This window comes from Parasteatoda tepidariorum, chromosome 12, assembly GCF_982258835.1.
Source record: "Parasteatoda tepidariorum strain Cologne lab strain chromosome 12, Ptep-v5.0, whole genome shotgun sequence".
Lineage (NCBI taxonomy): Eukaryota > Metazoa > Arthropoda > Arachnida > Araneae > Theridiidae > Parasteatoda > Parasteatoda tepidariorum.
Genome location: NC_141766.1, coordinates 18,143,696 through 18,166,871, shown reverse-complemented (window position 1 = coordinate 18,166,871; position 23,176 = coordinate 18,143,696). Strand labels below are relative to the sequence as shown.

Sequence of the window (23,176 nt, the reverse complement as noted above, 5' to 3'; positions counted from 1 at the left end):
TTATAATTATGAATACAAGCAATCAATGATCAATTTTATTGCAATTAATGAAAAGAATTGGAGATCAAAGATAAATCGGAAGTCGTCATGAAAATTTTTCAGAGGAAGACATTGGCTCACATTGGGCTGTATGGCCAACTACGATGATGATGACAAGCAATCCTATTTACTAACTAAAATTTTAATTATAACCAATCTTAAGATATTATAGATGTTATCAGAATATCAACCAATATAGAAATATCATAAGAATTAATATTGATCAATAATTGCAAGTATGGTTACAGATAAATTACTATAATCAATTACATTTTGCTCAATTTTGATACATAGAAAGTACTCTTAAAGGAAGGTTACCTTTGTGCTGTCATAAATAATGTAAAACAATGAAAAGAGGAAAAGTAAAAAAAAATTATGTATTTCTTTCATATGATATATCTTTCTATATATTATAAATTCATTAATATGAATTTCTTTTAGAGAAAAAAAATTTCAATGTCGAGTCAAATTAAATGGAGATATAATGCTTATAAATAGTTATAATGTGAACTTCCTTAATGTGAAATATCTTTTAAAGCGAATTCTAATGTCTTTACCCTCGGAAGCTTTTATTTTGAAAGTGAACAGAAAATTTATTTTTACTGTGACAGGTTGGAAAACAAATGATTCATAATTCTATCACAATATTAGTAGATATTTTTGAAAAATATTCATTGTGCTTTGTCATAATACTGATTGTCTCTACCACCATTACAATTGACAAATAAAAGGGTTGAATGAATTGAACCTGTCTGTATGTATGTAAGGGGGAGTTCATTTCCTAAGACTGCAAAGAAGTAAGTTTTCTAGAAAAATTTCAACATCCTTTCTCCCTCAGTCATACAGATTATTCTGAGAAACTGACATTGCTACACATTTCAACATGTGAAGAGTAAAATAAATCAGAAATTTCTCTTCTTTACATAAATCTCATTCAACATGGTTAGCATTCAGTATTTCTTGAACAAAATGAAACTCAACACTTTTTTAATTTCATATTTTTTGTTTCTTTATAAGTAAATATAGTGTATCGGGAATCGTTGGGACTTCGGCAAGTTTGGAAAGTAGATTTTTTCGACTAATAGACCTTAAGGTTTTTTATTGAATAAACACAACAAGTATTATTCAATAAAAAATTCATACAACGTAAAAGTAAGTAGAAGATAATTTAATTTTCAATGAATAAAGACACATTTCTCTACTATGTTTAGCTGGGCATATAAAAATAACATTAAAAAAAGCCTCAAATTCCAAAAATATATAAATCAAATCTAATAAAAGTAATAACATAAAACAAAACAGATTTTAAAAATGTTTATAATTTAAAGGGAAACAAAGTTTTTCTGCTGGTTTTTTTTGCCATACACCATTCATATTCAAATTCATAAATATTCTCAGCCAAATTAGTTATTCTTCATCTTTCTAATTACTCCTAAACAGATCCCAAGTGTAAAAAAAAATATTGATTGAAAAATAATAAGTTCTCTATACACGGATGCTTGAATATAGGACTTTGTACTGCATTATAGCTTTCAATGTACTTAGTTGTATTTAATATTGAGTGAAAAATAAAATTTTAGATACAGGGTGGCCACTCAAATCAAATTTCCATGATTTTTCCAGTTAAAAATCTTAAAATTTCCAGGTTTTTGTTTCTTTTTTTCATAAAGTGTAGGATGTGTACAAGAAAAGTGTCGGTATTCTAAAATGTTTTATTCAAAATGTTATTTTTTTAACACATCATCTTGAAAAAAATAATTTATTTTGACAATTTGGCAAGATTTTTTATTTAGTTTTTAATGTTTTGGTACAAAATTTTGAATCAAAAATCATTAATGCAACAATTGTAAAGATTTGTCGACAAACATTGCTGTTAGCGATTGTAAAAAAATGTGACTGGTTGGTTTGCTAAGAAAAATTAATTCATAGATTTCTTTGAACGGGAGCAGAAAAAGAGTGCAATATAAAATCTATTATTAGTAAATTATAAAAAACTAATTTTTGGAGAATTTTATAAAGTTAAAAATACAAAAACATTTTGTCAAAATAGAAAAAAAATTACCACTAAAGCATTGGAACAAACTTGAGCCATAAATGGATTCAGCCCCAAGGACAGAATTTAAAAACAGAAGCTAATATCCTAATCCCTTTTTCCACCTCCACCAGAATCTTTTCTAAATTGCAGTCCCATAGTGGTCAAAGGTTTCTACATTCGTTTAGTAACAGTGGGAGAATTTTATGTGGCATTCTAGTTTAACAGAGCTGTAATGGAGCAAATTTTGATGAAAGTAAAGTATTGCTAAGTTGATGATATTTCAACTGTTTGGAGATACATTTCCGTTTAAAAAAAGCGGATATAATGGATAAAATAATTTAACTTAAGAAAATTAGTAAATAATTTTAATTAGTGAAATTAAAAAAAATTAAAGAAAAAATTTCCAGCTTCTCTTTAAAATTCCCTGATTTTTCCAGGTTTCTATCCAAATTTCCAGGTTTTTTCCAGTATAAAAAAAACCCCTGATTATTCCAGGTTTTCAAGGTGTGTGGCCACCCTGTAGTAATATAAAGTATTTATATTTTTACATATTCAAATTAGGAATTTACAATAGGAATTAAAATTCTGTGATAAGATTACTGTATTGTTGCTGCTTGGATTTTAAAGGAAAAAGTCTATAGCCTTTTATGGCTTTATAATTAGCTCAACAGGCAGGACTATCCTAGAACATGGGTGCAAGTTGGAAAAAAGGCCAAGACCGAAATTTTTTTGTCTGAAATACCTAACATACACAATACCCAATCGACATATGCAAACTATCTAAGAAAGCTTTACCATAATACATCAAGTTTAAATACTGTACAAAAATATTTATTCATCTGTCTTTTGATAAAATAACAACAGGACATAAGAAAGTAGACCAATAACGTAGACCTAAAAAATATTAAGGACAGAAAAGAAAAAAAATTCCGATTTACGTCTTCGAGTCAGTCTTACTTCCGTCCGCGGACATTTTCGAAAGACGGAAATCCGTCCTGGGGACGAAGACTTGCACCCATGTCCTAGAATAGTCTATACATAGCTTGAAACAGATTGCTTTTTTCAATTAAAAGATTTAATTCCTCTGTGAAAAGCACCATGTATGATATGCAGACTGCAAGTACCTAAGTTTAATAAATTAAAACCTTTGGTGTCTCTAAGTTCATGACATAAATGTTTCCAAAATTGTAAGTTAAGAATCGACCCATCAAACATACCTGTAACAATTTTTTAAAATTTAACTCGGATGATCCTTCACAGAACTTTTCAAACATATCTTGGGCAGTAGCAAGTCCAAGAACAACAGAGTTTAAAAACCTATCTTCTTGTGCCACTCGACTACGAAGTCCAATCACCCTTCTTGCGGCATTCTATTTAATGCTTTATTCATACAAAGAACAAATTTGGAGTTGGCTATTTCCTTCATCAGCATTGATTTGAAATAGGGAGCCAATCTAAAGGCCACAAGAAAAGATATTTTTGTGCTCCCAACGTTAATTTTTTTGAGAAAGCAAGGATCATGGTTTTAAAAATCTCTTCGCCATTGCATGAAGAATGAATGAATCGCGGCTACAGTCGTGGTCTACCTTATTTCTGAAGTTAAAGTTTGCTCCTCCGAGACTTAGTTCTGCATCGAACTAACTGATTAGAACCTCTAGTGCTATCGCCAATATGCTTATTTTTTCAGCCAACAGCACATTGAGGGATGATGGTTTGATTTCTAGAGTTAAACGATTTGATATGATTGTCACTCTTTTAATGACTAGCCTGTCCATATCACTCGCACTAAAAACTTTTTACACAATTGCCAACGAGCAGAGTAGGAATATTTACGTTAGAAATATTTTCAATCTAAGAAGACCAGGGGATTTTTTTTTCCCTTCCACTCTAAATTAAAAAGGGCCTTCTTGTAACTTGTTATCTTAAAAAATTGTTTAGTTTTTCGGAACTGAGAAACACCATGTTCGATTAATAAATATTGTACTGATCAAAAGACATATACAAGATCGAAAATCAAATTAAACAAATGATACTAAAGGGACTTCAACTTCTCAGTATTTCTGAGTAGTTGTTGCCTATAGCTCAATTGAAGTTTGAAACCACTAATTCCGAATTTTACACCACAGAGGTGGCACATAAGTGCTTCTTAGAAAACCCCAGGATATGACTGATTTGTCATTCAACATGATGATTCAATTAATGAATCTGTTGTTGAAGTAATTGAGTCAATTTGAATAAGGTACAGAATTAGCCACAAAAAGTATGCACGGAGACCTAAAAAAATCGCTTTCAATCGTCAAAAAGTAGAGATAAAAGATTACATTTTTTCCCCAGGTTTAATTTAATTTTCCAGGTATTTGTCTGAAAAATCTAGATTTTCCCTGAATTTTTTTTCAATAACTTTAAACTACTAGAAAATTCATAGTTTTCTCAGACTCGTGGGAATCTTGTGCCTTAGAATTTGATAAAGTAAAATTATTGATTAAATTTTTCTTTCTTTTAGAAAATCTAAATTGCTCATCCTAACATTTGCATTTGAAAAAATTCTATGTTCTGAACATACACAAAAATCTGGAATATCAAGACAAAAGGCTGAAAAACAAGAAAAATAAAAACAAAGTTTTTCTATAAGAAAATGATGACACTATGAACCTAGCAACAAGGATGAGCAGTTGAAGTTTAATCCTGCAGATTTTTATGCAAGAATATTATAACTTCCGTTTATTTTTACTACAATATCATTCTTCTGTTCATTTCTTAGTTGGAATTTTGAAGTAGCAAGGCTTAGATTACTAGGCTTTTACAACACTTTTTGTTAATTTTTTAATAATCATTAATTTGAGAAGGTTTAGAACATTTTTCTAAACATGCTCTTGTCTTGGGGAGAAAAATGTGGTGATATGGAATAATTCTGATAAACCTTAATAAATAAATAGTCTCTTTTATTAAGAAAATTATGGTTATCATAGATGAAAGATGACAGACAGAAAGAAAATGAATATCAAGAAACCATCTTTTATTGATCCAATTATTTAAATACAAAAATTTGTTGAAGAAAAATTGTAAAGAAAAGCAGCCTAATTGTGTATAAAATGTAAACACTGTGTATGTCAAAGATATACACAAATGTTAAAACTTCTTTGAACAATCAAAAAATATATTGATGACTCATTTAGGACTGTTTTGAGTAAGAATAAAGTAAAACAGAAGAATAAAAGAATAATTAAGAAAGCTTTAACATCTAGTCAAACACAGAATATACTATTAAGCACTAAAAAAAGGTAATTATATTAGAAATAAATTAAAGCCCCTAATTTTTTTTTGGACAAAAATCTATCTGATAAGGCACATTATTAAATATTGCAAATATATAGAGAAATAAATCCTAGTCTGTTTAAAAAAGTATTTTAATAAGTATTCAATAAAAATGTTAGACTTTTAGATTAAAGTTTAGAATGACAAGAAGACATTTATTAGGTTTTATTAGTATGTTATCGTCATTCTAAAATTTTTTTATTGCTTTCATTAAAAAACTATTATTGAAAACAAAAAAATTAACATGCAACCAGTTAAAAATGAGTATTGTAAATTAAAGAGAGTTAGTAAATTTATATAAGTTGAAATTATAAAACACTAAAATATGCCAATAAATTTCCTCAAAATAGAAAATTCACTGAAAATAGAAAATATATGTGAAAATTTTAAAACTTATTATTATAAATTTTATAACAGTCTTCTTATATTTAGAAACATTTCAAATTCACAGCACTTGCCATAAAATGCAAAATTTATATTTAAAATATGCCACAAATAAACTTTTTGAAAAATGCTCAATAACAAGGTTGCATTTAATTACTTTTCAGGCACTATAGAAAAGTATTTTTATAGTAAAAACTTATTTTTAGAGAACATTTGTTAATAAAGGTTTTAGACACAAAACAATAAAAAAGGAGTAAATTTAGTCTGTGACCAAAAAAGAAAAGAAACCAATGAGAGTAAAAAATTGTTAAAATGAATATGATATTGGCGCTTTCTATACTCATACTTAAATAACATCTAATGCTAATAAAATTAAAGAATGATAATGAACAAAAGCCAGTACATGAATTTTCTGATATTTTGAATGACTAGATATTTACATGAAAGGCCTGGGGGTTTATACAAGAATATGCATGAATGGAAATGTTAAAATAGTGGAAGGCATGGATGAATGTGGTTGTTCCATAGCTGTCAGGCCACTGGAAATGTTCATCTGCACAATGTATAAAGTAGTGCTTAGGAATTCTAGAGGTTTTCACACAGTCTATTTTCCCTCCTACTTTTATTTGTTGTTTGTAAGCATATTACATAACCTGAAAGATATATGCAATCATTAAAATTAAAGAGCTTTAATTTTAACATTTTATAGCTGTAAAACATTTCATTTAAGTAAGAAAAGCATTTTGTTATTCCTTTTGTTGAGGTTAATTTTTGATTGCTTCTTAGACCAGAGCAGTAGTGTAAGGATAAACCTAAAGCAATATTATATTATTGTCACAAGAAGAAATATTTTTTACAAAAACAGTTTGAATGATAATATGCATCTTGCTACCACTTAATCTGATTTATTGACACAAACTATAGGAAAGAATTTTGTCACAGAATGGCGCGGTCCGGTAATGAACACATTAATCTGTATTTCATAGCAGTTTGTCTCATGCTTTACATAATCTCTGTAGTTGCTTATGCTTACATTATCTCAAATTATACAGTTCCAATTGGTTCTGGGACAGTAAATTACTGTAATTACTAACGTAATTACAATAATAACGTAACGTAATAATAACGTAATAACTAACGTAAATTACTGTAATAATTTTTTTTTTTACAGGATTTAGTCAAAACAATTACTTTTGACCTTTTTTCCCCCAGGATTAAATATATATTGGAAATAATTTTTTTCTTTTTGATTGAAAAAATCATTTGAAAAAACAAAATTTTCTCGCTAAATTTACGATTTTATCACATTTGATGAGGTGGCAAATGCTTGGAGCAAGCCCTGAGTTTGTTAATAGAATTTGAGAAAAAAAAATGCAGAAAAAGATTTTAAAAAAATGATTAGAAAATAACATGAATTTGAAAAACTGCATAAAAAGTGCTGAAAAATAATAAGGGATGAAAAAACTATCTTCAAACAAATTGAAATTACGATGGACAAACACATCAAAAAGTGATAACTCAAAATACAAATTCGAAACGTCAGAATAACATCTTATTAAAAATATCGGTACCAGAAAAACCATGTTATAGGAGCTAAAAACTAAACGCTGATAAACTATCATTAAACAGCATAACACAATTGCCACGAATCGAATGTTTAGGAAAAAGTGACGACTCAAATTTGAAATTCTCATATTGTAACAAAATAATAAATACATAGATATTAATAAGAAAAGCAATGGGGAATCAGTCTAAAAACAATTAAAATCACAATTTTTTTTTTAAACAATAGTGATTGCTAAAATTTTCAAAAAAATATATCCCATTTTTCATCAAAATGGGCCTTAAAAATAAAACCTTGATTGATCCTAGGATATTATAGTCATTGCAATCGATTGTAAGTTTAATTAAATTCCTTTATCAAGCTAAGATAGCAGGGGATTAAGCAAATTAAATAATAAAAAGCATCAATTTATAAGAGATTATATGACATTTATCCCAATAAATTTCGTAATCAAAAATAAAAAACGAACTGAAGTTCATCCTTCCATCTGTTCTGAATTCTAGCAACCAATAACCCATTCCCAGTTTCTAAGTAGTTATACAATGGCTTGCCACAACTCTGGGTATAAATCAAACTTGTAACTGGAAAAATGCTCCAGGGAAAATGTCGTTAATGAAAGAAAAAGAAATCAAAATCTAGAAAAATCTAATTTCAACATTCATTTTATAAGCATTCAATTCATTTTTATAAGCCAAAACTGATCGAAAAATAATTAATTCAAGAGATGAATATTTATTCACAGGTCAATTTATAGATTGTGATAGTTAAATAAATTGTGTGATTTAATGCATATTGATTTTAGAAATAAATAACATTTGAAGGTACTGATTTGCACCCAATGTTTTTTTTATTATCACTATCCACTTTTGATGCAGTTTATTGATGCCACTTTCATCACATGCCAACAATAGAAGAAAATATTGTAACCCTTATAAATTCAAACTTTACTTTTATTAAGGTCAATTTGAAACATTAAAACGGCAGATATTTATCAAATGTTTTACCCAGGCAACAATTTCGTTACCAGCCAGCTGCTAATTTCTTAAAACTATAGCAATATACACACACAAAACTATTATTTAATGACACTAACATAGATAAATTAAACATAGATGAAGATTTTGAGCATGCGAGTTAATATGAAAACCCGCTACTACTAATCAAAACAACCGGGCAGTTCGTTAACCATAAAAGTAAAAATAGTGTAGGGAATTCTGGGCAAATTTATATTGTACAGTCCCACTTTAAACCAGTTCTAGTCTCCATTTCAAAAGACATAAGTCTTGCATCAATATATCGATCACAAACCAAATGATAAGGGCTTATATAATGGGCTACCTTAGTATTATTAATTTATATTAAATATTATAGTAGAAACAGTTAAACAGAACTAAATTTTTGAAGGTGTCCCTATTGAAGAAATAAAGAAAGCCAAATTTTAACCTTACCATTCCATTGCTTCGTCTAAGCCTTCACCCTTTACAGCAGATGTCTTGAAAATTTGGAAAGTACGACTTTTCAATGCATCTAATCCTAAAGCTTGATGGACTTCAGGAACAGTTAAAGCACCTTCGATGTCCTGTTTATTGGCCAATACTACTAAAATTGCCTTCTTTAATTCTTCCTCCTATAAATTTTTAAACAAATTTCAAGTTTTATACATTTTAAAAAAACTAAACAGTTAACAAATTTATAAATTAACGAGTATTTGAAATAAGCTCTGTGGAATGATTTGTCCTAATCAGGGTTGGGGTTTTGGACGTCCTAAACTGGTTTTGGACAGGACATGTGGGTTTTACTGTCTTAAACTGGGTAAAACTGTCTTAAAGTGTCCAAAACCTTGAACTCTGGTAAAAGGTAAAAATTCTATAGGTGTAACCATTGTACACATAATAATTACATTATCATTAAATATTTGATATTTTTTATACAATTTACTATAACTTATTAAAAGAAAATAGTATAATATAATAGGGAAAGGTTCATAATTTTTGAAGCTCCACAATTCATTGAACAACAAAAGTGAATAACTAATCCTTCAAATATACATATGCTTTTAATACTGATAAATAATATTTTTGCATAAGGATAAATATGGCAAAATTAAAAAAATAATAATTTTTCTTAAAAAAAAATACCAAATTTGTTCAAAAATTAACCTTTTATTTTTCATAATATTTTTTTAAAAAATGTTATAATTTCTGCATTACAGGATGATAAAAAAGACATATATTTTTTAAAAAAAATGTTTTTTAAATATAAATATATTAGTTTAAATTGAAAATACAAAATAACTGAAAAATGTATTAACAGTTTTGAAGGGCATAACATCAGTTTCCGTTACTGACATTGGTGATGTATCACCACTATGCTAAAAGAATCGAACATGAATGAAATAAAAGTATTCTTGAATAGTACTTATAGATAAATAAACCTGTTTATGAGTAACCAAGCACTTAGTCCCTAATAGCTTAACCTAGTATGGCAAAGGTCAAACTTCAGTTATGTACTATTGAATGAGAGGACCAATTGAACTTGATTACTGATTAATCTTCCTTTGTTTAATGTTTAAATTGAAGAGTCAAACAATATTAATAAAACATTACATTTTTAAAAACAAATATTCTCTAGTAGATTTAATTATCAATATGTTATTAGTTCTATGTTTATTTTACCTTCTAAATATTCTTAAAATAGATTCAGATAAAATTGTGACATAATTTGAGTAAAAGGGTTTTGGACAGTTTAAGACAGTTTTGGACAAAGGGGTTTTGGACAGGACGGTTTAAACCGTGGATTAATCCATTCTGTCCTAAACCTTGCCAACCCTGGTCCTAATCCATCACTGGTGAATATGTTAAACAAAATTGATCAGCTTATATTATGTTTTAAATTTAATATCTATACAAAAGAATTAAGGGAAATATTAACCATTCATACTTCAGACAAATGAATAGAAAACTGAAGTCTACATTTCATAGTTAGTAAAATAAGGACAATTTAAGTTAATACTATTTTTTACACAATACAGTAACTGTCTGACAAGTTAGATTTTTTTAAATTTATTAATATACTAAAGCATGTCCAAGGGTCATAAATGTTTGCCAGTTTCAACTCAATGCCTCAACTTACTTCCAACATAGAAACTAACTCATGTTTAGAAACTCCAATTCTGTCCTTATCTGCACTGTCAACCACATAAATTATAGCATCGGTATTGGAATAATAACATCTCCAATATGGTCTGAAAGATAAAAGACTTTATTCAAAACATAAAAGTAGTAAAAATTCTTTTATATAAATATAAAATTGTAATGAACTCATTAATACATTTCAAGTTTGTAGCAAATCCATGATTTCAAAGTTTTATTAAACTTATTTTATAAACAAAAATGGGCAATATTTATGAAAAATATTTTCACAAGATTTGAAGCTTATTTTTCTAAATGAAAAACTAAACTTCCTCAATGCACATTTTATTTTTTGACAACACTAAACTTTTTTGTCATTTTATCAGGGTGTTTACCAGGTTCCAGGAAAATAATTCATAACTACAAAGCAAATTTTCGAGACTCTTTTCACAACATTTTGCTAACACTTTTTTTCTCTTCTGTTTTATAAAAAATATTAAATTTGTGCAAATGTTATTGAATGCATTTAACATTCATGTGAATAGTAAAAGGGCTACTCCACGATAAGATTAACCAGAGAGTCAAAATTTTAATATTTTTAAGCAAACAAGGTTTCATATTTAAGGAAAAAAAATAAAGATTTAAAAATAATAACTTATTAATATCAATTTTCAATAAGCAATAGGCTGTTAAATGAAGTGCTACATCATTCAAAAAAAAAAAAAAAAATTTAACCACCTAAGTGAATCTAACCAGTGATTTTTTAAAAATTAACACCAATAGTAGAAAATGGAAAAAATAATAATTAAATTCAATTGTATCAAGATGTTACCTTGTACAAATGTGTAGAAACATTTCACATTTTGATTTACAAAAAAATTCCTAAAATTATAATTTTGATACAATGGGTCAAACACCAAAATGCATAATTAATTGCTAAGTGCCACTAAGATTTAATGTAATAAAAGTATTTCTCTGTTTAAAGAAAAATTCTATAATTCTTTGTATAATCTATTTCGATTTTCAAAATATTTTTCTGTTAATTAATAATTATTTTTACACCTGACACCATTGCTTCTTCATTACAATAATTCACCTACTCCCATCGCATATTTTACTTTTTCTTCATAAAATTAAGTGAAATAGTGATAAAACCATCTAAATATTCTATTAAGTTAAATTAGAATAATGTATTTAACCTCAGCAACCTAATAAAATTTGCTTAACCATGCTGTATTTAAAGTAATTCATATAATGAATTTAAAATTAAATAAAAAAAAATTTTTATAAACTTTTTTGAGATACACTCAATTTTAATTTTTTAAGCAACTCAACTCCTTTTATAACATTTCAAAAGAATAATTGTGCTTTGAAAACCTTAAAGTGTGTATTTGGAGGAAACATTTTTTTGTCAGAATATTCTGTAGTTATTTTTCACCCGTTTTTTTCTCCAGAAAACCAATTTTGAGATGAAGCATGCGTTTATACTTAGTATAGTACAAATGAGGCTAAAGGGTTGCCATACACATCTAAATTTAAGTACAAAACTTTGCTAAGACAAGCAAAGGCGTAGTTACGGCTTACAGCACTAGGGACAAACTCAGCTTGACATATAAAATATATATAGATGATATAATGGCAGACTTAAGGGAACTTTTTGGGACTGTTACAAGTTCAGATTCTGTAAAACTAAATTCATTATTTAAACTTTACATTGACTAAGATGTTCCTGTAAGGTGTTTGCTGAATTTTATTTCAGCTACAGGGCTTTCATGCTAATCATGATTTAGGGTTTGGGTACAATAGACCTGTGGTCTATGTGCCCTACTCTTCGGAGCTGCCCAACCTCTAAGTCTAAGATTTTACAACTTTAACAGAGATTCCAACTGCTCCGGACACGCCAAAATAATTTTAAAAACGGTAAATAACTACAAACTAAAATTTGCAAATATTTGACTAATTTTACTTACTTTTTAACAGGTTTAATATGATTTACTATGATAAAGTAGTGAATATATAAGCATACGAATTATTTAGAAACAGTGGTAGATAACAATCTAATAAATTGAATTTATTAAACAAAGAATCACAATTAATAAATTACCACTCAATATTCGCTGTCCAGAGCAAGTTGGCATCTCTGCTTTAATGGAACTCCACATCGTAAAAACATTTATCTGGTCTGGTTTAAAATTGAATAGTTTATGTTATGAACAGTATATGTATAGCAAATTGGCATCTCTGTATATAATGATCGAGAGGGACACTTGCCCCTTCCCTTATAAGCTTATAAATTAGAATTTATAGAATTTTGTAGTTGCTCGTTAATGTATTATTATTCAAATTAATATGTGTCTTTATAAAAAAATAAAAACAACGAATGTTAAAATTTCGAATGTTATAAGGAACATAATTTTTATGCAATAAGCAAACACTTTTGTGCTTATTATGTAGCATTGGTTCAGTTAATAGTGCTTATTGAAAAATGTTTTTTGTTCTTTTTATTAACAGATACATTTTCAATTTAACTACTCCTAAAAGTTCGATTTTTATTCTTCTTTAGAACGGTTGGATTAAGGAACATAACGCCAGTTGTTGACATTAATTTTTTTTTTTTATACTATTTTTTTATACTCTACATTTTTTGGGCTATATGTACAGTTTTGATACATTATGCATAATCATGTAAGTCAAAGAGAAAAATTCAAAATTGGAATTATATAAGCACTTACATTAAGCGAAGGAAAAAATATGTATATAAATCTTAATCGAAAGAAGAATTCTTTTATACCATTATTCATGATTACTTAAACTATAAACATCAAAATAATTTCCATAATTCTAAATAATTAGCTTTATTTTACAGAATTTTTATGTATTCATATTTCGACCATAAGTAGCTGATTTGGCTTTGCATAGGAAATTCATGAAAATTCTGACAGTTACCAGAGATATTATTTTTCAAAGACAAGCAGATGAGCAAACTTTTTTAACTTCGTAAAAAATTCTCTCGTATTTTGAATTGCTATGCTGATTGTATAGGATACCTAACATAACATCTATATTTCGGAAATGCTTTTTAAATACAGTTCATTTTCTAGTAGCACAATTGACACCCACAATAAATGATTCTGAAAACATAAATACATTTATGCTTTGATGATTGGTAAGAATATAATGCATTAATAATGCAACAAAGTTATTGCCGGATGTCTGTAGGTAAATAATAAAGTCTGTTACCAGAGAAAAAAACTATTCACTGAATAAAAGGCTCACAACAGCATTCTCACTACATATAGTTTGGTTGGAACAGCAGTGCAAGAACTGCAGTACTGGCAATAGTACCATCTGTTGTAGAGTAATAAGAAAAGTATTTTTTTTCTTCTATAAGTGGGTATTTTATCTTTTTAGTGTTTTTTTTTGTATAACTTTCTTAAAAAAATAGAGAAATTTTATAATTTATGGGTAAATGGGAGATAGTCGTAAAATACAGGATTCTTCGTTAAAAAACAGGGGACTTGGCAGGTATGTAAATCTATTTACAGAAAACTTACCTAATGCTTGTCTGGCCACCAAGATCCCAGACACTAAATTTCAGGTTTTTGTAGGTAACTTGTTCGACATTAAAACCAATAGCTAAAAATAATACAAAATTACTAATTAGGACATTAATATATGAATAAAATAATGAAAAAAGTAGCTTTGATAACTAACACTGTTGATAGAGAGTCTAATAACCTCTGTCATATTGTGAAACAGGGTTTGTATGTTTTTGCTAAAAGTGGAACACATAGTAAAAATAATTATAGAAAAAAACAATTTATTGCCCAGCAACTATTTATTTACCGACAAACTTATGCCTGAAAAAAAAAACCCCCCATATTTTTTACATTATTAGATAAAAGTGCATGATTTTTAATAATGTTATTTAAAACCAATAATTGCAAGACAAAGTAACAAGAACAAATTTTTGTCAAAAATAATTTATTTCTAACTATTTAAGACAAGTAGTATAAAAGTTAATGAATTTTAACATTTAAAAGTAACATATTTGATGTACGAATAAATAAAAACATTAATGATGCCTATGTAGTAATAATACAAAATGGCAAAAATTAAATAGCTGATAATATATTTAAAAAATGATAAAAGAACTTATTAGAAAAAGTATCTGACAGTCTAAAAAAAAATTAATATTTCCCATTATCTTAGTCTTGCTATTTTTTCTTATGTACCTTAGATAACAAAAAACTACATTTGCATTACCAACGCTAAATCTGCAATATCTCTAGTTTCCAATGACAGCCAAATATTCAGATGTGGACACTTGGTACTCTGTGGTTATTATTGTGTTAATATACTTGATGGCATAAGCGATAATTTGTATAAAACATTTGTAAAATAAAATCATTCATTTCTATAACACCACAAGACCTGTTACCAAAGACATGAAGTCATTACAAACATTTAAAGAAATAATTTACTCTCAAAATTACCACCCCTTTTTAACTCTTATTTTTTTTTAGATAAAATACGATCAGGCTTTTGATTGATGAAGGACGGTAGATTATTTGAGTGGGGTCACCAATTTCAATTTGTAACCATATAGTAATTAAATCAGCAAGACAAGATGAGCAATTCTAACATTTAGGAATGCCTTATTTGCAGTAACAATAAAGCTCGCACTTAATGTCAGTTTAGAAAAATCAAGCAGTTCCAATAGCTTTTAAAATAATTCTTGGTGTCATTTAGCCCGACTTGAATTTTTCTTTTATTAACGTTTTTAAAGTTAAAAATTATAATAAAACTTACTACTCAAAATTTACAATAAATTATTTTTTAATCGAATTATATGTTTACAAAGTCTGCAAATATGACATTTACAAATGGAATTATCTAAATTTGCTTACATAACAAAACTAATTGTTTTTCGAATTCAAAGTTTTGATACGTAATATTTTTATGACACAGGAGCTTTGAATCACATTCATTTTCATTGTCTTTTGGGCAGATTTCCACATGGTTTTTAAAATCTTAATAGTATTTAATACGTCACTCTAATCTAGAATCACATAATTGGATAACCACAAGTTAGAGATCTCAATTATAGGAATTTGAAACATAAAATGTGAATACATATTTATCAAAAATTTAAATTATTACATTTTTCGAAACTATTACAAAAAGCAAAATAACATTACTTTTTGATACATATCTTTACAGTTAAAATTAAACGATAAACAAATCATTTCCCAGCATATGATCATAAATTATATGAAATGGCCCATGTAGGTACAAAATGGTTAAAAAAATTTCCTAATGGTTATACTACGATTTGCAAAATTTTTGAATACAGTGATAATTTTACCTAATTGATCATGTGATAGCTTTTTCAGGCCATAAAATGAAAATGTACTGATTTTGTTTACACACTGCTCCTTAATTTTGAACATGACGAATTCAGTTTAGAAAACTGTGCTTTGACAGAAGCTGTCGTTGTGGGCGATATTAAACTCCCTGTGGCAGAATTTTCTTGGGATTTCTGCGACAAACCTCTCTAGCACTAATATCTTTCTGCAAGATGCTTTTAATAATAACAAGTATGCATGTTACTAATTGAATTTGAAGTAACAGAAACGTTGTGTTCACAATAAAAAAAAAAACTTTTAAATAAAATAAAAATCGTATTTAATTTAAAATGAATATGTAATGTTTTTTTATATATACATATATATATATTATTCTAATACAATGGCGAGATTCTCCCATTTTGTACGAAGAAAACACACTAATTATTTCCTTTTTCGCATTTCGTAAGACATCATCTCATCAAAAAAAAAATTAAAAATCTTGTAACCCGTAGCAGTGACTGCTGTAAACAAGATCGACGACGAAATCACGCTGATCGGACTCTTCAAGGGGGGGGGGTACTAAATGCTTGTTCCGTTTCGAGATTCGGTTGTTGTAATAGATAATATCGTATTTAAAATATAGGATCTTAAAGACTGTGTGAAATAAAAGACCCCCCAAAAAACGATAGAATCAATGCTTTAAAAATTAAATATTCATAAATAAGCACGATTCGAATTTCCCATATTGTCAGAAATATATCGGGATACTTAAAAATCAAGGGAAAATTAATATCAATAAACTGCTGAAAATACAATCTAAACACTACATGGATTTGTGGTAGTATCGATATAAAGTGAGAGCGTCAAAAAGAGATTATTTAATAGCGCAATTTAAATTTTACGTGTAGAAATAATATTGACTAAAAAATAACAGGAATTTTAAAAATCCCATGGAATTCAGTAGCATAGCACATGTAATAAAAAGCCGAAAAACGGTGAAATCGTCACAGTAAAAGTAAATAATTGATTTCAGTTTCGAGTATAATTAAATTGTATAAAAAACATCTGGATTTGTTTCGTTGAAAAATATGAAAATAGAGCGTGGATTAACAAGAAATATTGGCTCAAAATAAGCGTGTCAAAAGAATGATTTCAGGAGGAAAAAAAATCGTTCAACATTTCTGCAGAAAAGAAATTTCTTTCTTTATTATTCTATATTTTTCATTCTTAAATTAGAATAGAGAAATCAGGAACATTTCTTTCCTCTCTGATGTGCTAAAAAGGCATCTTTTAAATATAATTTTAGAGAAAAAAAAATTTCTGCAGAAAAGATAACCAAAATTCCTTACTTCCTAACAGAAAATTCTTTCTGCAAGAACTCAGCAACATTCTGCGACAATGTCGCTGTGTCGCCAAAATTCTGCCACGGGGATTAAACTTAGGACAAATAACTATCATTTTCTGAATATCTTTTTCTGATTTTTAAATGGTGTAAGCTTGAATACCAATGTGTTATTTTTAAAATGATTGAATAAGAATTATTACATGATTTTAAAATTTCGCAAATAAAAAACGAGATGCATGGTTTTTAAAACGCGTAAATATGAATCAAGATGTGTGATTTTTAAAATAAGAGAAGACTCCTAACGTATGTTTTTAAATCACGTGAATATGAATTGTGGTGTATGATATCTTTAAATGTCAAAATACGGAAAGCGAACCTACACGTGTTCATGGGACTAAAGAAATATGCCCGCCTATTTTTTTTTTGTGTGAAAGGGACCGCATTTAATGTAAATTTACTCATCTTGTTTCTTTTCTTTTTTTAAATTCTCTTTGAGAAGGTATCGATTTTGTTAAAATACGTATTTATTTTTCAAGATACAAAAAAAAAAAAATAGCAAACAGAATCGAATTTCATGAGTTGTAAAATTGTGTTAAAATATCAGGATATTCAAAATCACAAGTAAAATTGCAGCAAAAAAAAAGCTATAAAAAACTTATATATTTATGTTAAAATTGGCACAAATAGAGCACATAAAAAGGGATTATTTTAAAGGATGATTCAAAATTTGTGAAATTAAAATAAATATCAGATCCTTTTAAATCACAGGGAGAAGCATAGTAATAACTAGCGAAAAAACTATCGAAATCCCTTTGTATTTCCAATGAAATGGCTATAAATAAAGCGTGTCAAAAAGTGATGTATATAAATGCAGGATTCGAAAAGTTTCACAGCAGCGTATAAATAATAACAGAACTTTCAGAATTGCAATAATTGTGAAAATAACGATTGATAAATAATTTGATTTGTGATAAAATCAGCACAAATAAAATGTGTAAAAAGATAAAAAATGGTTATCTAAATGAGCGATTCGTTACTCGCAATTCAAAACAATATTGCGCTAAAAATTTCTCAATTTTAAAAACCACGCTGAAATGCATAGTAACAACTGCCGAAAGAAGGATAAAAAGTCATTTAGATTTGCGATGAAGAATGTGCAAATAAAGCATTTTAGAACCTTCAAGACGTTAAAACATAAGTTATAATTGACAAAAAAAAAAAAAAAATCTTAAATATATTGTTATCTAATATCATATGTAAAATATAGTTAAAAAAAAATTGCAGAATTACGCAGCAATAACAACTGAGAAAACGATAGAACATAGATTTACAATAGAATCCATGTAAATTGAGTGGGTCAAAACGAAAGGATTAAAATGTACAATTCAAAATTTCACCAGTCTTTCATTGTGTTTAGATAATCCTGTGGGCCACATATCAACAGTCAGCAGGTTGAGCATCCCTAACTTAAGATAAATTTTTCTATGTATGGTTTATGAAATGTACAATCTCCTGCAGTAATTAATTTTTCAAAATTTAATTCATAACCACCTTAAGTAGAGCAATTTCACTTTACCAAAGATTTAGTTATGTAATATATTTTAGAATTAACTAAAATTTCTTTGCAAAAGGTTATAAGTTCATACGAATATCTTACTTGGAATTGTTGTAACAACTTCACCAACTTGAAGACGATACAGAATAGTAGTTTTTCCAGCACCATCCAAACCAAGTATCAAAATACGCATCTCTCTACTACCCAAAAGGCTTTTGAAGTAACTTAAAAGTCCACCTAAAATTAATTTTTAATTATTCTTTAAATATTTCCAATACATGTAAAATGTCAAACTTGTTTACATTTTAAGAAAGAAAAATGCAATGCATATATTTCATTTCAACATAGTTTAAAACCAGTTATAATGGTGACTTACACAAGGCGTTCCAAAAAAGACAGCCCTGATTATACATTTTTAAAATTTTCATCTGAAAACAAAAATGTACGCACATTGTCGAGCATAAATAAATATTTCTGCAAGCTAAAAACAACAGCACTATCGAAATCTAGCAAATTACTACAGTAGAGGAAGGCGTATATAATAAACATCGCAACAAGTTTAATCGGAGTTTGAATGTGCTCCTTTATAAATCATCTTTCTACTCTTTCTCGTAATCAAGCCTGTCTTGTTTATTACATTCGCCACCCTGTACTCTGACCTGTTAGATTTCAGTACAAATTTATTTTTTACCTACCTGTTTAAAACATTAGTTTCTGATCTTTAGTGTGGTTCTTTTAACTTTTTTAAGGATTCTAAAAATACGCATTAAAGACTGTTTTACAGAACACCATATATCTCATTTATATTGTATTCTTTTCGTTTTTATAACAAGAATAAAACATTGTTGTTGTATCCTATCCTTAAAAATTGTTGTTGTATCCTATCCTCTAATTGTCTGACGAAGTCAGACAAGATCTAGTAGGTTGTTGACCCTCAAAAAGTCGATTACAAGAAGTGGAGAAGCATATAAGTCCTCCATGGAAAGGCCCAAGCAGTCGAGGATATGTTCGGCTGAGGCCTGCTGGGCTTCACACCCAGAAGCAGAATATTTTCAAATGTTCTGAAACAGTACTTATTAATTTATACAAATGTTCTGCAAGCATTTCACAGCGAAAAAAAGTCAACTTTACGTTAAAATACTAAATTTTCATTTATTTAAATATAGGATCATGCACAGATGCACTTCGTTATTTTAAAAAACCAAGGCAAACATTCTTGATTTGTTAATTTTTCAATCACTTTTGAAGTAAAAAATTTTGTTAATGACGATGATGATGAATTATTAATAAAATGTCTATGATACAAAGGTCCGAACATTAAAACAAGGGCTGCCTTAAAAATCTTTCGAAGGGACAAGTGCCCAGATGGTGCACCATTTGCAAACACTAACATTCGCTGGTCTGTTGTTCCAACAACTTTCATCTCCATCAAAAGCATTTGGTATTTTAGAAACAATTCTGTGAATCGCGGATCCCCACGATTCACAAATTGCTTCTGAAATGGGAATAGAAAATATAAAAAGTCATAAACTTTATTATTATTAACTTTAATATTTATTATTTTTATCTCTGAATTTAATTCTTTTACGGCTTGCTTTGAAGCTCTCTGGATAAAAATGGTTACAGAAATATTCAAGATACAAATTGTTCTGCGACGTACGTCACAATTTTAGGCACTTTCTGCTTCTGGGGCTTCACATTTGGAGCAGACTGCATAAGTCTCCCTTCCTTTAAAGTACGAGAGACTATTCGAAAGTACAAAATGAAAACTCGTAATGATAATTGAGGGAAAAAAATTATCTAAACATTACATAGATTTATGGTTGAGTCAAGGAGAGTTGTGAGGGTTAAAATGAAGACTAATGCGTAATTTGAAACTTTCATGTGCATAATATATTGAAAATATTGTTTAGATTTTATTTCAATCAAATTTTAAAAAAAGATAAATGTACCACATTGATTAATTAATTATTTTACAAGTCAGAATTTGTAACAAAATTCTCACTCATAGTCAAATTTGGTGTTTGAAAAAAATGAAAGAAAGTATATAATTCCCAGATTGAACTATCTTTTAAACTTTCCCATTTTCGGATTTTTATTTTATTTTCAATTTGAAATTCTAGCTGAAGCCAGACCTCATCAATCTTTTTAATTCTCAAATGAGAATAGAGAATACCCTAGCATTCCAATCCCCTCCAACAAGCAAAGAAAGCATTTTTTGAATATTATTCTGGAGAGAAAAAAAAAAAACTTCAAAAATTTCTGCAGCAAAGAAAACCAGATTTTTTAAATTCACTATTAAAAATTTTTTCATAATTTTCAACAGAGAATAGAAAACTCCCACACATTTCATCCTTCTCTGATGTGCGAGAAAGTCATCTTTTGAATTTAATTTTTGAGGAAAAAAAAAATAATTCTTTTGAAATTTTCAGAAAAGAAAAATCAAAATTTTTTACTTCCATATTTCTTTCTGCAAGATCTCTAACATTCTGCGACAATGCCGTCACGGGGATGAGTCAATTCAAATTTCGAAGAAAAAACAATTTTTTAAACTTTAATAGGAATATTTTTAATTTTTATTAACATATTTAAATACAATATATTCTCAACAGCTCATAGTTGAAGAGACGTTATAAAAATTTCGAGATAGCGAGCTTTCGAGACGACAAGTTTAGAACTAAATATGTTCTAAGAAGAAGCAAAATATATTCCAAAATATTATTCTTAAAAGTAGAGTCAAGAAACATAAGAATAACTACTAATAAATATGCAGTCAATGATAGTTCACTATAAATCTATATAGAATAATGATAATTTTATTTTTAAAAGTTAAAAATAATTATGCATTAAACATTAAAGAACTGTCTCACAATAATCTTACATTGTGATCTTTCTGAAGAAATTTTCTATTTCGAAAAAAATTCGCCAGAACAAGGTTTGGAAAAGTACCTTATCGACTTAGGAATTTAAATATACATTAGGTAGACAGATAAAGCTAAGGAGAAAAATATTTTTTTGATATAACAAGGTTTTTTAGATATCGAGAGTATACTGTACTTGTATGCTCAGTTTGTATGCTCTGTGATACTATTGCTACATTTTTTAATATTTCATCTAATTATCAGCAGATTTTACAACAAGGAAACTCAAATATATTCCTAACAGAACTAAAGTTTATTTTATTCACAATTTCTCAGCAAAGAGAATAAGTAGAACCTGGGTAAGACTTAGATTAGTAATCTAGAACTTAAGCCATTTTCAGTTATATAAAATTTATTTTAAAAGTTAATTCTGCTTTGAAAGGTGATTAATTTTATTTCAATAAATTTGTAAGTTCATTTTAAATTAACAGTGACAAAATAATAAATAAGTATAGCTATATTGCGAAAGAAGTATAGAGCTGTGACCTATAACTAGCACCATTTTCAGTTACATACATAATTTACTTTGCTAGAACATTGTGTTCTGACAGAAGATTTATTTTACTTTGAGATGCATAGTTAAAATTAAGAGAATATATTATTCTACATTGTATCTGTAATATAACTAGATATTACATATATAATTCAGTAGTTGGTCACCTTATTAGTTATAGTAGTCAATGAGAATCAGTAACAGACAAGAATAGTTGTAAATTTCAAAGAAAAACGAAACAGTAAGAATATAAGTACCAAATAGCATAATTTTAGGCGGGAACCCTTAATAAAAAAAAAAAAATAACTATTACGCACAAAAAACATAGAATCTCTTTATACTAATAATACATTTGAAAGCTAAAAAATATCACTCAAATATACTGAACATGATTTTGACAAGAGATTCTTTCGATTTTAAGACTTAAGTTAGCGAACGGTACAAAATTTTTAATACAACATATTAAAAAAAATTTTCTAAAAAATCGCATCTCCTCGTTAATAAAGGCAGAATCATATGAAAATAATTTAGATAAGTATTTCACGAAAACGAAACAGTTACAAAAATGTTCTAAACTGATCTAAACTTTAAATTCAAACTAAATAACACATACCCATTTTTCAAAATAGTAACTTATTTACACAAAATAATTCTAAACATAAAATTATTACAGTAACTAACTAAACATAACAAATTTTGTACGATCTACGAAACAGACAAATATTGAGTTTTCCTTCTAAGACAAACATTAATCAAACGTGTCTTCAAAGAGAATTTGCCATCTTCTAATATCTAAATTAAGAATAAAAAGCCGGTGTTGTCGGTGGCCGAGGAAGTGGCTTCCGTGGAAGTTGAGGAGCGTCGCAACGCTCGAATACGCCATCTAGAGAGAGGATCGGTTCCATGTCTTAACCCTCACTCTCTTCCTATCCTCTTCTTCTCAATTGTATAGGAATCTACTACGATATTTTCCCCTTTAATATTTTCCGTATTTAATAATCAGAAACAATTTTAAAATTTCCACGACGTTTTTTTTTAGACCT

The 23,176-nt window shown here is 28.0% G+C and overlaps 1 protein-coding gene across 1 annotated transcript; it reads right to left on the bottom strand.

The window, feature by feature from the left end:
- Nucleotides 1–5,075: 5,075 nt before the first annotated feature.
- Nucleotides 5,076–22,970, bottom strand: Arl1 (ADP ribosylation factor-like 1). Its single transcript, XM_087156104.1, has 6 exons — nt 22,747–22,970; nt 18,822–18,956; nt 14,023–14,104; nt 10,470–10,581; nt 8,786–8,964; nt 5,076–6,426 (listed from the first exon to the last, which is right to left on the bottom strand). Exons 1-6 carry the CDS (start codon nt 22,748–22,750, stop codon nt 6,396–6,398), a joined length of 543 nt encoding a protein of 180 aa, XP_087012230.1. The 5' UTR covers nt 22,751–22,970; the 3' UTR covers nt 5,076–6,395.
- Between the last annotated feature and the right edge of the window lie 206 nt (nt 22,971–23,176).